Source organism: Nerophis ophidion, linkage group LG06, assembly GCF_033978795.1.
Source record: "Nerophis ophidion isolate RoL-2023_Sa linkage group LG06, RoL_Noph_v1.0, whole genome shotgun sequence".
Classification (NCBI taxonomy): domain Eukaryota; kingdom Metazoa; phylum Chordata; class Actinopteri; order Syngnathiformes; family Syngnathidae; genus Nerophis; species Nerophis ophidion.
Genome location: NC_084616.1, coordinates 40,239,112 through 40,256,019, shown reverse-complemented (window position 1 = coordinate 40,256,019; position 16,908 = coordinate 40,239,112). Strand labels below are relative to the sequence as shown.

General features: G+C 36.6%; 1 protein-coding gene across 3 annotated transcripts in view; it reads right to left on the bottom strand.

Annotated features, from left to right (window-relative positions):
- LOC133554708 (probable G-protein coupled receptor 153) overlaps nt 1-16,908 on the bottom strand; it is a 113,172-nt gene that overhangs the window by 5,862 nt on the left and 90,402 nt on the right. For all 3 annotated transcript variants that reach the window (XM_061903764.1, XM_061903762.1, XM_061903763.1), the window contains 2 exons: nt 12,746-12,935; nt 6,838-7,016 (listed from right to left, as the gene is read on the bottom strand). In XM_061903764.1, the coding sequence (XP_061759748.1) occupies nt 6,838-7,016; nt 12,746-12,935 (369 nt within the window). The remainder of the gene's footprint in view (nt 1-6,837; nt 7,017-12,745; nt 12,936-16,908) is intronic.

Here is a 16,908-nt window from a genome sequence, read left to right as displayed (position 1 = left end):
AATTATTTGCAAAAAAATAAATGTTTATCAGTTTGAACATCAAATATGTTGTCTTTGTAGCATATTCAACAGAATATGGGTTGAAAATGATTTGCAAATTATTGTATTCCGTTTATATTTACATTTAACACAATTTCACAACTTATATGGAAACGGGGTTTGTATGATTCCTGCTAAATATAAATTCCCGCTGTATCGGCTAACACTCAAGTATCATATCAGATGTGATAAAGTTGTATCGGGACACCCCCAATATACACATTAGTCATTACCTTTTATACAATTCAATAAAAAAGTAATGTTAGTTTCAAACAACGAATGGTTGATTATTAGATATTGTGTTTGTGTGAATGAGGTTTATTAAGATGATTTTGACATAGTTTGCATGTATGCAAAAGGGTAATAGCAGTCCAAATCATTCAAAGAAGCCACAACCTCATGAGATCCAATACATGACCTGTCTCATGAAAGTCAAAATATTAGACACAGCTTTCAGTACAACAAATGTTGAACTAAAATAATATTTGGTTAAATCAACCCTTTAAAAATCTTGTGGATTTGTTTTACCCTTCAGTAATTTGGACACTTATATTTGTCCACCAGATGGGGCTTTTTTTTCCCTATTAAAAGCATGCATGAAAATGTACACATTTTACTGTTTTCTGCAAGGGTGCCTAACTAAGATTGTGAGTCTCTCTGTTGATGTTTGGAAGGTAAAGACATGTGCGCTTGCACTTTAGCTTAGTTTGCTTTTTTAAACAATAAAAAAACATTTAAGGTAATCCCTCAAATTACTGTTATTTTGTTTGAGACACGACCGCGATAAATTAATTTCCCCAAAGTAGGAATCATTAATTTTTAATCTATTTTATAGATAGAGTATAAAACAAATATTCTACAAACACCGTTTCCATATGAGTTGGGAAATTGTGTTAGATGTAAATATAAACGGAATAAAATGATTTACAAATCCTTTTCAACCCATATTCAGTTGAATGCAATAAGAAGACAAGATATTTGATGTTCAAACTCATAAACTTTATTTTTTTTTACAAATATTAATTAACTTAGAATTTCATGGCTGCGACGCGTGCCAAAGTAGTTGGGAAAGGGCATGTTCACCACTGTGTTACATCACCTTTTCTTTTAACAACACTCAATAAACGTTTGGGAACTGAGGAAACTAATTGTTGAAGCTTTGAAAGTGGAATTCTTTACCATTCTTGCTTGATGTACAGCTTAAGTTGTTGGACAGTCCGGGGTCTTGTTGTTGTATTTTAGGCTTCATAATGCGCCACACATTTTCGATGGGAGACATGTCTGGACTACAGGCGGGCCAGGAAAGTACCCGCATTATTTTACTACGAAGCCACGCTGTTGTAACACGTGGCTTGGCATTGTTTTGCTGAAATAAGCAGGGTCATCCATGATGACGTTGCTTGGATGACAACATATATTGCTCCAAAACCTGTATGGACATTAATGGAGCCTTCACAGATGTGTAAGTTACCCATGCCTTGGGCAGTAGTACACCCCCATACCATAACAGATGCTGGCTTTTGAACTTTGCGGCTATAACAATCCGGATGGTTATTTTCCTCTTTGTTCCGGAGGACACCACGTCCACAGTTTTCAAATATAATTTTGAAATGTGGACTCGTCAGACCACAGAACACTTTTCCACTTTGCATCAGTCCATCTTAGATGAGCTCGGGCCCAGCGAAGCCGGCGGCGTTCCTGGGTGTTGTTGATAAATGGCTTTCGCTTTGCATAGTAGAGTTTTAACTTGCACTTACAGATGTAGCAACCAACTGTAGTTACTAACAGTGGTTTTATGAAGTGTTCCTGAGCCCATATGGTGATATCCTTTACACACTGATGTCGGTTTTTGATGCAGTACCGCCCGAGGGATCAAAGGTCCGTAATATCATCGCTTATCCCAATTAGCCTGCACACCTGTGGGATGTTCCAAATAAGTGTTTGATGAGCATTCCTCAACTTTATCAGTATTTATTGCCACCTTTCCCAACTTCTTTGTCATGTGTTGCTGGCATCTAATTCTAAAGTTAATGATTATTTGCACAAAAAAAAATGTTTATCAGTTTGAACCTCAAATATGTTGTCTTTGTAGCATATTCAACTGAATATGGGTTGAAAATGATTTGCAAATCATTGTATTCCGTTTATATTTACATCTAACACAATTTCCCAACTCATATGGAAACGGGGTTTGTACCTTCTAAATACTGTATTTTTTATTTTTACTGACTGCAAATGCTTTTTATTAATATGATTATTATCATTAAAAGTATAACATTGATGTTTAATGCAATATTTTTTTCCTAGCCAAAAAATACATTTTATTTTTTTTTAATATTTTATGTGTCTATCTTTTGAAACTATTTCAGTATAAAGTATACATATCAAAGAAAGACAATCGTCCCTCACCACCTCGCAGATTTTTTTAAAGCATATTTTACAACGTTTTTGCCCTAAATTAAACATGCTCGAGCATAAAAAGGGTTAAATGAATTAAAAATATCAATACTACAGTAAAATTGGCCACTGGATGAGACCATACCAGTCAGATCACACTGTTCAGTATTGTACTACTGTATATTGAATAAAAAAAATGTAAAGGTGATCAAAGGGTGTTATTTCATTTCTAAGGGGCACTCATATTGTTGAAAAACCTATGTATTTCTCTTTTAATGACTGCATTTTGTACAGCTAATGCATTAGATCTCAATAAATTGTACAGTAGGTGTACCTAATGTTGTGGCCGTTGTGTATATGTTTGTATGTATATATATGTATGTAATATGTGTATATATATATATATATATATATATATATACACATAGATATATATACACACCCACACACACATATATATATATATATATATATATATATATATATATATATATTATATATATAGCTGAAGTTTCTGTGGTTTATCCATTATACAGTGCGCAATACCGGGGGAATATACGTCAGGTTAGTAAAAAACACAGAGGCTATTTCATCCCTACAAGCCTGTTTCGCAGGTTTCCCTGCTCTTCAGGGGATTTTACTCATTTGTTTTATAAAATCCCCTGAATAGCAGGGAGACCTGTGAAACGGGCTTGTAGGGATAAAATAGCCTGTGTTTGTTCCTGACCTAACGTATATACATTTATGTATGTATATATACATATATGTATATATATATATACATATATACATATGTGTATAAATATATATATATACATACACATTACAATATATATATATATTTTGTGAGTATAAATATACATATATAATGTATATAATGCATGTGTATATGTATATATATAGACAGATATGTGTGTGTGTGTGTGTGAGTGTGTGTATATGTATATATATATATATATATATATATATATATATAAACAAATACGTATTCTACTTTCTACATTTTTAACATATTGTACTCACATTCCATTCTGACCTGACAACTATGCAAGAGAGGAGGGGCCTTTTGTCAAGCTGACGTCATATTCACAAGGCTGATGTCAGCCTGCCCCCTTGTGGTGGCTTTTGGTAAAATTCAGAGAGAGATGAGACAGGAGACGATACAGTAGCTAAACAGCAGAGAGCAGCAAAAGCATGAGAGTGAAGTGAGATGCAGGGGCTGACATGGCAGGGGACATACAATAAGGTGAAATAAAGCCTAAAAGGATTTATTTCAATAATGAAAGCTATAAAAAATAAATAAAGGCAAACAGATGGTAGGTTATTTTATGGGGTAACATTTAATACTTATTGTCATGCAACTTTACTTATGGCATTACACACAGTTAGGAATAATTCATGTTTTTGTTATGACTCAGCCGTAACATGAAAAGGTGGAGTATGGATGAGGTGATAGCTACTGTATACATCTCTGTTTCAGTATGAGCAACTATCAAAGTTACTTTTGTTGGGCAAATTATTGGACTGCAGCCTACTTATTGCAGTCCATGTCAAGTTCTTTTAAGACAAAGATGACACAGTGTTGAGATGCACTGCTGTAAAATGAATTTGTCTCCCAAGTCACAGGTCTTCCACACAGTCTTCCAGGACAGGCTCAGCAATCCGATTTCATCGGATATTATAATTTGATCAACAGATGCTGTAAGGCATTTTAAGGCAGTAATTAGAAGTTGGCCAAATGAATTTGTTGAGTTGCCCCAAGAAGGCTGTGTCAAAACATGCTGTGGTTAGGTTAGTGCATTCTAAAAAGAAGCTGTGATTCTGACTGGGATGTTGATTTGTTAGTAGAAGATGTTTTGTAAGCTGTCCTTAAACCCTGACAAATACCTGAAATGCAGAAGGTAAGCCATTTATTTACTGAACTCTCACCCTTGCACAAAATCATAAAAATAAAGGCCATTTTTGGACACTGACAGAGCTTTAATAATAAAAATAGAGGCAGCCTGCACAAAATGGTGGTGATTCCCGGATAGAAAATGCATATTATTGAGAAAGCTATGTTTCTATCCATTCTAGAGCTGTATAAAGGAAAACCCCTCTTAAATGTAATCCAGTCTATATTTAAACCAAATATTAGCCAGCCACAATACATTTTGAATTGAGGTAAAAAGTAGGGGTGTCCCGATACGACTTGTTCCACTTTTTCCCACTTCTGAGTGTGGACTGATACCAATCTTAATCAATATCAGTAGGAATCTCAACACATACTTTTGATATGTATTGCGGAATGTAAGCAGTTTGATCAAGTGAAATTAGTCAAAGAAAGAAAAATGGTGGATTTGAAAAACACAAGCTTTAACTCTTGTGCACCACTAATTAAGGGGTCCGAGTTATTTTCATTTAAATAAAAATGAATTGTGTTTTTGATTGCAACATTGTCAGAATAAGTTATAAGCATAAAGTACACATATGTTCTCTATTGACTCACGTTATAACTGTTTTTAACAGACTGTAATCCTGGCGTATTACTATGCTTTTTCCCCGAAAACCGAATGAATCTAATTTTTGTCGATTGGAAAACAAGAATATATTGTTTTGGTGTAGTTGCTCCTTTTAAGCACCAGATGAAGCTAGAAATCCGTGAACTTAATCCTCAGGTTTGATGAGTGGAAAACGAGTTAAACTGCCATTAAACCACTGAAATGCAGTGAAAAGTATATTGGACTGGCATATATGTCAATGCAGATATTCATAAAATAATTGTGAGAACTCAATAAACTTAAAGTCCTGCCTGCTTTCTCTAGTTCCAACTCACTAGGCACTGTAAAAAAACTATTTTTATCTACTTGTTTTGCTGTATCAAAAACAATGACTTCAAGAACTATTATTGAACCTTCCAACCCGCCTTCGAGTATTCCACTCTTCGACTTATTTTTTGTTTAGAAATATTGCATGATTTGCATTTCCCAATGTAAAAAAAGTGACAAAAAAGCCATAAAAAATTACAATAATTCCAATAAAAAAATGAGAAAAACCTTTATATCAATATATTTAAAGTTTTGGAAGTCAAACACAATTGTTTTTATCGTTGACAAGAAGTACAAATGAAAAATATATAAAAATGATCACTTACTTTACAATGTCTGCTCTTTGATATACAGTAGAAGGTTCTGTGGGCTGAATAGAGAGCCCCCATTAACAGACTGTGTATCTGTTTATTTACAACTTAGAATGCATTAAAACAAGAAAACCATATGTGATCATGTCTTACACAGTGATTTTGAATGATAGCACTACTTTGTCTAATGTTTGCCTATTTCCAGTATGACTGAACTGATACTATGGTCAGAGTGCAGAAGTGTTCCTCCAGTGATGTCAATCTATGGAATTTACCAGAGACATCAATCAATCAATCAATCAAAACATTCTGAGCCGAATATTCAAAATAGCTAACTGAATTTGAGGCATTTTGTGACGTTTAGATGGCATTTTCACATACTTTGCGGATTGTAAATACAATTGGATATGGTTTAATGGATACAATGAAACACAATTAGGTATATACACCCGACTTTGTACGCCTATTGGAGGACAGTTTTAAGAATAGACTGAGGGAAGTATTGCAGAAAGAGATTATTCTAGATTGTACCTAATGTCATGACTGGTTCACTTATCTTCTTTTGACTTATTTTTTGCTTAAATTCATTCTTGTTTCTGGTTATCGTTTTACATTGATATTATCTTGATTTTGTATGTACTTGATGTCATATTTTAATCATTATGGTACTGTTTCGTCACTTGGAATATTGTTTGTCTTCGGTACACTAATGGGTATATTGTAGGCCATTGGTTCTTTATTTTATTTTTGCAAAAAATATATATATATTTTTATATTGTTTATTTTTTATTTTTGGTGTGAACATTATTATATAAACTCCAAGTTATTGTTGATTTTTTGTTGTTTTTTTGTATTACAAAATTGTATTATTGATCATGTTGTACTGCATTGTAATCTTTTGTTTTGTGATTGTGTGATGTTTTTTACCTGGACCCCAGGAAGAATAGTCTCCACTGCGGTGTAGACTAATGGGGATCCTTAATAAACTAAACTAAACTAAACTAAAAATGTAAATGTTAACTGGCTGTCCAGCGATGAAAGTGTAAACGCGCTGCAGGACTTTGATCTTTGATATCATCTGATACTTTTTTTTTGTTTTTTTGCTGACGTCCAATATCAATATCGAATCAGGACACCCCAAGAAAAAAAGCACAAAAGAAGACAACATATCTGATAGCTTCAAAATGTTAAAACGCCCACAATGCTGTTTCCCATGCACATTTTATAGCAATGAAGTGTCATTCAGGTCAAAAGAAATGAAAAAAATCAATAAAAGAAAATACCTGCAAATACTGCATTTTATCTTCCTGCTGTTCCCTCACCGGAAACCCTTGCGGGACCCCCCTTTCTAAGGTTGAGAGCTCATACTTGGCATTACGGTCTACGATTTCAGGCGGCGAGTTATAGTCATATGGTCTGTCATATATTAAGTCGACATGAATTCCTCCATCTTGGCTGTTTTCTGCAAAGTGCAGAAAAGCACGAGCGTCAGGGTTAGATAGCCACGGACTCACAGGACAGACAGACAGACAGACGAATAGATATGAGAGACAGGTTCAATTGACGTCTGACTAGGCTTTTTTATGTTGAACTTTTTCCAGCGAGTCGAAGTTTAGATCTCTTAATGCTTTTTCAATGCACATATCAACACAATCATGTTTAAAAAATCTGTAAAAAAAACCAAAACACCCAATTTGAAAGTCGTGTTGATTTTCGGAAGTGTTGAGCTTGGCTGTAAAATGCTGCATTTGAGGGAAGGCTGTGCCAAAAGGGGATGGAAGATGACAGTAGCTTTTTGCACAGGCAAGGTGGGCATGCAAGTCAGCAGCTTATTTAAAAAATAAATGAACAAAAATAAAACAGTCCTTATACATACAACTGTGATGAGTTATACATGGCAAGCCCTCTGGAAAAAGAAAGCAGACAACTGGAGGTGTTAATTTTCACACAAAATATTGGCTGCCCTGTGTCGGTGGTGCTGTTGTTCAGTGGGGCTTCTCATGGAGGACACCAGGGGACGCTAATGGTTTGGAAGGTTACACACAGGGAGCAAGGCAGGGAGTTCATGTCCAGATTAACCATCGGACATAAATTTGCAATAATAATACTGTACCAGTAATAGCCAATTGTTCGCATCTTGGTCCATTCCAATTGTTTACTATCATGTGACCTAACAATGTCTTTCAAGATTTTAAGGCACACATCACTTTAGAATAAACCAAAAATAAAAGTGCAGTGCACAACTTAAATCTGATTAAGCGTTGTATCTAGAAAATCACAACATCCCTTTGTGACTGGAAGGAAATATGAGCGTTAAACATAAAAGTGTTTTTCCGCTTAGGGACTGATCCTCACAAATAAATGCGAACCATTTATTTTATCGTCCATTCATTGTGGGGGCAAGATGTTCCAACTTAAATGCAATGGAGTGAATAAAGTGCTGCGAGGTAAATATGGCCTTTGTACAACAATCACTCACTCTTTTTTTCTTTAACACAGACAAACAGCACTTTATAGTTAAAAAAAAGGAACAACAGTATAATATGTCCCTAGGCTTTTGTGTGGCCTTAAACAAGACATAGTAGTTTGTTTGTTCTTTTTGTATTGTTATTATTAATACACTCATGATGTACCCCCATAATCATTGTCATATTATTAGTCAATTTACTGGGGGTTTAGCCTTGCCCGTCTTTAAGTATTTAATCAGGGTTCCTTGAATGCACCACAGTTATGTGCTATGAGATACAGAAGTCAAACTTAAAGGGGAACTGCACTTTTTGGGAGCATTTTGCCTATTGTTCCCAATCATTATGAGAGAAAAAACACACGTCTTTTTTGGGATGTGTTTAAAGAAGGTAAAAAAAAACGCTTGGAAGATGCGGCTAATGGGAGTCACTGTTGTATCCTTCAAAGCCCACGAAAACAACTTCAAAACCCTCCATCAACGCTTTATATACGGAACTGCAAAGTCTATATGATGTATTAACAGACAAATTCATAACAATATAGAATAATTTTAATATTTACAATCATTTTAATCAAAATAGGGAACACATTCTTAGGCGCATTTATTTCTGTTTCCATAGCAGTGCATGTCTGACAATGTGTGCTCCTACTCTTATCATGGCAGATTCAGTACCAAACAACAAAGACGATTATTTTTGAGCAAATGAGGAATCACAACCTTATCTTTTTTAATCTGAATATACGGAGGATGAACTACTGCTTATAGAAACGAGTACAAAGGAAGAGTGAGACGTCGGAACGGACGAAAGCCGAGAGAGTGAGGTGAAAGCAACTCAAAGCTGCAAAATATGAAGTTTGGAGCCATGCTATTGTGACATAAATGGAGTGCTTACTTAAATAAACAGGAAAATAAGGTCCCAACCAGCTGGACCAAAAAGACAACTGTCAATCGAGTGAGTCACACTTCATATTGATCACGATAATACGCAGCATACGCTGTCTGGCTAGCTGTGTACAAACAAAACATGAAATGTGGGCGAGTTACTGTAATATGATTGTTCATGTTTTCCAGTCAGTACAGATTGGTGTCTTATCGCATTGTATTGTGTAGAGGTGCGAATCTTTGAGCACTTCACAATTCGATTACGAGTCAGAAGCTACGATTCGATTAAAAATCAATTATTGTTGCATCTTTGATTTATGTGTATTGATGCAGTTTGTTACATTTTTGTTTCACTAATTAAGCGTTTATCACTTGCAACTTTAAAAAAACAATGTATTTAGATTAAGAAACAGTTAAAATAATTCCCACATTTATTAAATTAATTTAACCTCTTAAGGCCCAAGCTGTTTGTTTACATGTTTTTTTTTTAATTTCTCTTTGCTATCTGGGCTTATTGAACCCTAATTAGAATACAAACTAAGAATCATCTTTTGATATGATGTACTTAGTCCATAAGTAAAAAACATGTACTTGATGTTTAGTGACGTGTTAGTTCTTATTTTTAATTTTTTTTTCCAAATTCCATTGTATGTTATACTCTTCTGACACCACCAGATGGCTGTATAAGTGTCCCCATAAGCGGCCATAAGACCCCAATTCAGTAGTGTACACAATTGTGGAAATAAGAGTTAAAAGGTACTGTCTACGCATGTGGCCAACTAAGCCTTTTTAATGAAAATGTTTGTAAATCTGGACCATAAGTGCCAGATAGTAAAGGAGCTAGTTGGATCTCTCGGTGAGGTGGTTTGCTGCTGTCAGCCAAATTTTACAACTATCTGCATTACCTTATTTACAGTATATAAATCGATTATCGATTTTTGATGTTTACTTATCGAATCTATGATCGTGTCTGAATCGCGATGCATCTAGAAATCTATTATTTCCCCCCTTTCTAGTGTTGTGCATTACAAACTCAAACGTGTTTCGTGCTCGTGTAGAAGCTAATTCATCTCTCGTCGTAGTAAGCTTTCACGGCTAATACCGTAGCGCCAATGTGATGCTACGTTAAAAAAAGAGTGGCTCAGCGTTCGCTCTTACAATAACAATGTCACTATAGCTTGGTTGTTATACAGGTTATGGAACGTAAATGAAGTATTGTTGACGGTTTTTGAATGCGTTTTTAAAGTGACTTAGAGGTGCTCCCATTAGCTGCATTAGTAGCCGCCAAGAACGAGACATTTTTTTACATGTTACATGTAAAAAAAACCTGAGAAACGTTTGTCTTCTTGTCTCTCAAAATGATTGGGAACGATAGGCAAAATTAAAAAAAAAAGTGTCCTTTAAACATAACTTTGTACAATGTTGACACAAATAGATTTGTCATATGTTTACCTTTGTTTCTATCGCCTTATCCTGGTTACCAAATGTTAACTGACATATTTAAATGAAGTAAGAAAAATCAAATCTTCAAATTGAAAAAAAAAAAAAAAGTTCATTATCATGTGGTCCTCCCTTAGTGTTTGTGGCCCTAAACGACCGCGTAGTCTTTATGCCGTGGGCTGGTGTTTTTAAAAAATGCGCTGCTTCGTAAAAAAAAATTGCTAACAGTTGCGTAATCCGGTTACTTAGCAACATAAGTAATAAACGAAATTGGATGACATTTTCAGAAAAGTACCAAAATTAATCTTGGAATAAATGGTTTTGGAGTTTATTTTTAATTATTATTCATATATGAGCTTGTCAAAATACTTATTATGTCACTATACAGTATACACAAAAGACGAGCCATGCATTTTAGGTTATTCAAAATGTATACAGTTTTTGTTTTGGTTTGTTTCCTGGTATGTAAAAAATGCTACAAATAACTACAATACATCAACAATTGTGTAGCCGTAATTGCTATTGTTATTTTTTATGAGGAAACGTTTATCGTTGATGCACATTAGTGCGCATGCTCAGTAGTGTTGTGCAGCAAATTTTTATGGGTGGCACATTTTTCCACAACACCGGCGCTGTTCTGTCCACACAGACACTTGATAGGTCACATGATAAGATTTGAGCACTGAATTAATGTAAAATGAATGAAAAATTATTATTTTAAAGGGGAACATTATACCAGACCTATGGAAGCGTCAATATATACCTTGATGTTGCATAAAAAAGACCATATATTTTTTTAACCGATTTCCGAACTCTGAATGGGTGAATTTTGGCGAATTAAACGCCTTTCTGTTTATGCCTCTCTGAGAGACAACGTCAGAAAGTAACGTCACATCGTTACTCAACGCCATTTTTCCCTACACATCAGATGCATCGAGTCAAATCAGCTCTGTTATTTTCCGTTTTTTCGACTGTTTTCCGGTACCTTGGAGACATTATGCCTCGTCGGTGTATTGTCGGAGGGTGTAACAACACGATCAGGGACGGATTCAAGTTGATTTACGTAGAATGTGCATCGATTAGCACGGCATGCTAATCGATGCTAACATGCTATTTAGGCTAGCTGTGTGTACATATTGCAGCATTATGCCTCATTTGTAGCTATATTCACATCTAGCCTTTCCCTCCATCCATATTTAATGCCAAACAAACACTTAGCAATCGACGGATTTAAGTTGCTCCAGTGTCAAGAGATGCAAAAGTCCCCCGTTTGGTTTTTACCGGCGATGCTACGACAGAGATGTCACAGAGATGGCAAGAATGTGAGGATACCCTGCGACACTCAAAGCAGATGCATTCCCAACGATAAAGTAAACGAAATCACAAAGGTGAGTTTTGTTGATGTTATTGACTTATGTGCTAATCAGACATATTTGATCGCGGCATGACTGCCAGCTAATCGATGCTAACATGCTATTTAGGGTACCTGTATGTACCCACATTTACTGTAATGCGAAACAAACACTTACCAATCGACGGATTTAAGTTGATCCAGTGTCAATGCGAAAGTCCTGATCGGTTGGTCTGCACATTTTACTGGCGATGCTAACGCAAAGATGGTCGAATAGCGCCAATAGCTATTCGCTCAATAGCTTCAGTTTCTTTTTCAATTTCGTTTTCGCTATCTGCCTCCATACTCCAACCATCTGTTTCAATACATGAGTAATCTGTTGAATTGCTTAAGCTGCTGAAATCCGAGTCTGAATCCGAGCTAATGTCGCTATATCTTGCTGTGCTATTCGCCATTGTTTGTATTGGAATCGCTATGTGACGTCACAGGGAAATGGACAGTGGCATAAGCAAATAGCGAAAATCAAGCACTTTAAAGCTTTTTTTAGGGATATTCCGGGACAGGTAAAATAAAATAAAAAAAATTCGAAAAATAAAATAAGCCACTGGGAACTGATTTTTATTGGTTTTAACCCTTCTGAAATTGTGATAATGTTCCCCTTTAAGGAAAATATTTTGCGTGTATCGTCACTCATTTGAGTGGGTTCCCACCAAGCCATGCGACTCCTGTCAAAGAAGGTTTAAAGGAGGTCCGACTAATCATTAGAATTCGATAACATGCGTTATGTGTAATAATGAAACATTAGCTTGGTGCTTCAACCCCCATTTTCCTGTTTTGCAATGGTAATACTATCAATTCCCTCAGTGTAACACCACCAAGGTGAAAGAAAGAAAACTATATTTAATCGTACGACATTGTTCAATGAGTTTCCTTTTATGTTTAAAAGGCAATCAATAGACTAATAGGTCACATTGGTGTCATCAGGTCAAGGTGAAGGGAGGTAAAGAGGAAACTGGGCAAAGAGACACTGCCAGACTGTGATGGGGCTTACCCTCGTCCACCTCGTCATTGGACATGATGGCCACACACTTGTCCCACACCATGCGGATGTCGGCCCGGTAGCGGTCGCAAGCCCACAGGAACATGGGCAACAGGATGGACTGCACAATGGAGCACCACAGCACACACAGAACCATCCAGTTGTATGAGCGGTCGAACTTCAGACTGGCAAAGCTAACCACCTGTGGAGGGAAAAATTCAAAACTTGAGGATTGCAGTATAAATAAATAAATGATAAATGGCTTGTACTTGTATAGCGCTTTTCAACCTTCAAGGTACTCAAAGCGCTTTGACACTACTTCCACATTTACCCATTCACACACTGATGGAGGGAGCTGCCATGCAAGGCACTAACCAGCACCCATCAGGAGCAAGGGTGAAGTGTCTTGCTCAGGTCACAACGGACGTGACAAGGTTGGTAGGTGGGGATTGAACCAGGGACCCACGGGTTGCGCACGGCCACTCTTCCACTGCGCCACGCCGTCCCTATATATATATATATACTATATATATTATATATATACAGTATATGTAGTATAATACTTTACTGTTATATTTAACATATTGATATAGTCACACCATCACTTTTCTGGCAGGTTTGGTGCACTATTTAATTGTGATTAATTCGAAAAACAAACTGCACACCTTTTCACTGTTACTATGATATACAGTATATCTTTATATTGAGTTAGGTTTTTTTTATAGATGTGGTCAATACAGCATATAAATATGTAAGTGTCTTTATCAAAGTTAAATATAACTTTGACATTTGTTCGTAGGATCGGAACGTTGATGCTTTTGATAGTTAAAGCAGAATAAAAAATATGGTGGCTGAGAAAAGTCACAACAATTGCAAATGCTAAAACACGACAACATAAAACCACAATACATCGATATTAAAAGCACAACACAACAACATTCAACCACAACACAACAACATAAAAAGACAACACAACAACGTAAAGCCACAACAATAACACGATTGCAAAAGCTGCAGCAGATGCAAAGGCCACAACGCAACAACACAAAGCCACAATACAACAACATTAAGTAACAAAAGTGACAGCGGACCAAGATTTGCTGACAGACCAAAGTTGTTGTGTTGCGGTTCTAAGTTGTGTTGCTCTAATATGGCTTTATATTGTCATGTGTCATAAAGTTGTTGTGTTGTGTATTCAAGTTGTTGTGGATTTAAGTTTTTGTTTTGTGGCTTTATGTTGTGTTATGCCGTTTGCATTTGTTGCGTATTTTGCGGCAATCGTGTTGTGGCTGAAAGTTATTGTGGTGTGGCTTTATGTTGTATTGCGTTTCCAAGTTGTTGTGTTGTGGCCTAAAGTTGTTGTGGCTATATGTTGCTCTATTATGGCTTTATGTTGTCATGTGTCATAAAGTTGTTGTGTTGTGGATTCAAATTGTTGTGGATTTAAGTTGTTATTTTGTGGTTTTATGTTGTGTTATGCCGTTTGCATTTGTTGCGGCTTTTGCGGCAATCTTGTTGTGGCTGAAAGTTATTGTGTAGTGGCTTTATGTTGTATTGCGTTTTAAAGTTGATGTGTTGTGGTTTTATGTTGTTCTGTAGTGGCGTTTGCGTTGAATGTGGCTTTTGCAATCGTGTTGTGGCTTAAAGTTGTTGTATTGTGGTTTTATGTTGTTGTGTCATGGCCATACTTACCAACCTTGAGACCTCCAATTTCGGGGGGTGGGAGGCGTGGTTGGGGGCGCGGGGCGGTGCGTGGTAGGGGGCGTGGTTAAGAGGGGAGGAGTATATTTACAGCTAGAATTACCAAGTCAAGTATTTCATATTTATATATATATATATATATATATATATATATATATATATATATATATATAATATATATATATATATATATATATATATATATATATATATATATATATATATATATATATGTATACATATATATGTGTGCGTATAAATTTCATTGCTGCAACACGTTCCAATTTAGTTGGGAAAGGGCATGTTCACCACTGTGTTACATCACCTTGAGGAAACTAATTGTTGAAGCTTTGAAAGTGGAATTCTTTCTCAATCTTGTTTTATGTAGAGCTTCAGTCGTTCTGCGGTCTCTGCTGTCGTATTTTACGCTTCATAATGCGGCACAAATTTTCGATGGGAGACAGGTCTGGACTGCAGGCGGACGAGAGGAGTACTCTTTTTTTACAAAGCCACGCTGTTGTAACATGTGCTGGATGTGGCTTAGTATTGTCTTGCTGAAATAAGTGGGGGCGTCCAGGAAAAAGACGGCGCTTAGATGGCAGCATATGTTGTTCCAAAACCTGTATGTACCTTTCAGCATTAATGGTGCCTTCACAGATGTGTAAATTACCCATGCCTTGGGCACTAGTGCACCCCCATACCATCACAGATGCTGGCTTTTGAACTTTGCGTCTATAACAGTCTGGATGGTTTGCTTCCCCTTCGGTCCGGATGACACGATGTTGAATATTTCCAAAAACAATTTGAAATGTGGACTCGTCAGACCACAGAACACTTTTCCACTTTGCATCAGTCCATCTTAAATGATCTCGGGCCCAGAGAAGCTGGCGGCGTTTCTGGATGTTTTGCATAGTAGAGCTTTAACTTGCACTTACAGATGTAGCGACAAACTGTTTTTAGTGACAGTGGTTTTCTGAAGTGTTCCTGAGCCCATGTGGTGATATCCTTTAGAGATTGATGACGGTTTTTGATTCAGTGCCGTCTGAGGTCACGGTCATTCAATGTTGGTTTCCGGCCATGCCGCTTACGTGGAGTGATTTCTCTAGATTTTCTGAACCTTTTGATGGTATTTTGGACCGTAGATGTTGAAATCCCTAAATTTCTTGCAATTGCACTTTGAAAAACGTTCTTAAACTGTTTGACTATTTGCTCACGCAGTTGTGGACAAAGGGGTGTACCTCGCCCCATCCTTTCTTGTGAAAGACTGAGCATTTTTTGGAAGCTGTTTTTGTACCCAATAATGGCACCCACCTGTTCCCAATTAGTCTGCACATTTGTGGGATGTTCCAAATAAGTGTTTGATGAGCATTCCTCAACTTTATCAGTATTTATTGCCACCTTTCCCAACTTCTTTGTCATGTGTTGCTGGCATCAAATTCTAAAGTTAATGACTTTGCAAAAAAAAAAAATGTTTATCAGTTTGAACATCAAATAGGTTGTCTTTGTAGCATATTCAACTGAATATGGGTTGAAAAGATTTGCAAATCATTGTATTCCGTTTATATTTACATCTAACACAATTTCCCAACTCATATGGAAACGGGGTTTGTATATAAATAAAAGAAATACTTGAATTTCAGTGTTATTCTATTTACACATTTACACACACATAACACTCATCTACTCACTGTTGAGTTAAGGGTTGAATTGTCCATCCTTGTTTTTCTAACCATATGCATGTACAGTAGATGGCTGTATTGTCGTGTTTAAGAGTGTCACAACATTGCTGTTTACAGCAGACGAACTGCTTTATGGTGGAGGAAAACGGACTGCTGTTGTTGTGTGTTGTTGCCGTGCTGGGAGGACGTTAATGAAACTGCCTAACAATAAACCCACATAAGAAACCAAGAACTCGCCCTTGATCATTCTACAGTTATAACGTCATTGGGCGGACAGGCTCTTTATATGGTGGGAAAGCGGACGTGAAAACAGGCTGTCGACACGTCACTCAGGTCCGCATGGAGCTGGAGGGGGCGTGGCCTCCAGCTCCGCGTGAATTTCGGGAGATTTTTGGTGGAGAATATTTGTCCCGGGAGGTTTTTGGGAGAGGCGCTGAATTTCGGTAGTCTTTTCCGGGAGGGTTGGCAAGTATGGTTTTGGCGTTTGTGTTTGCAATGGTGTTGTGGCTGAAAAATGTTGAATTACGCTTTTATGTTGTTGTGTTGTGGATTGAAGTTGTTGTGGATTGAAGTTGTAGTGTTGTGTTGTTTTGTGGCTTCATGTTGTTGCGTTATGACGTTTGCATTCGTTGCGGCTTTAGCAATCGTGTTGTGGCTGCAAATTATTGTGTTGTGGCTTTATGTTGTATGGTGGTTTAAAGTTGTTGTGTTGTGGTTTTATGTTGTGTTGAGGCTTTATGTTGTTGTGTAGTGGCGTTTGCGTTAAATGTGACTTTCGTAATCATGTTGTGGGTT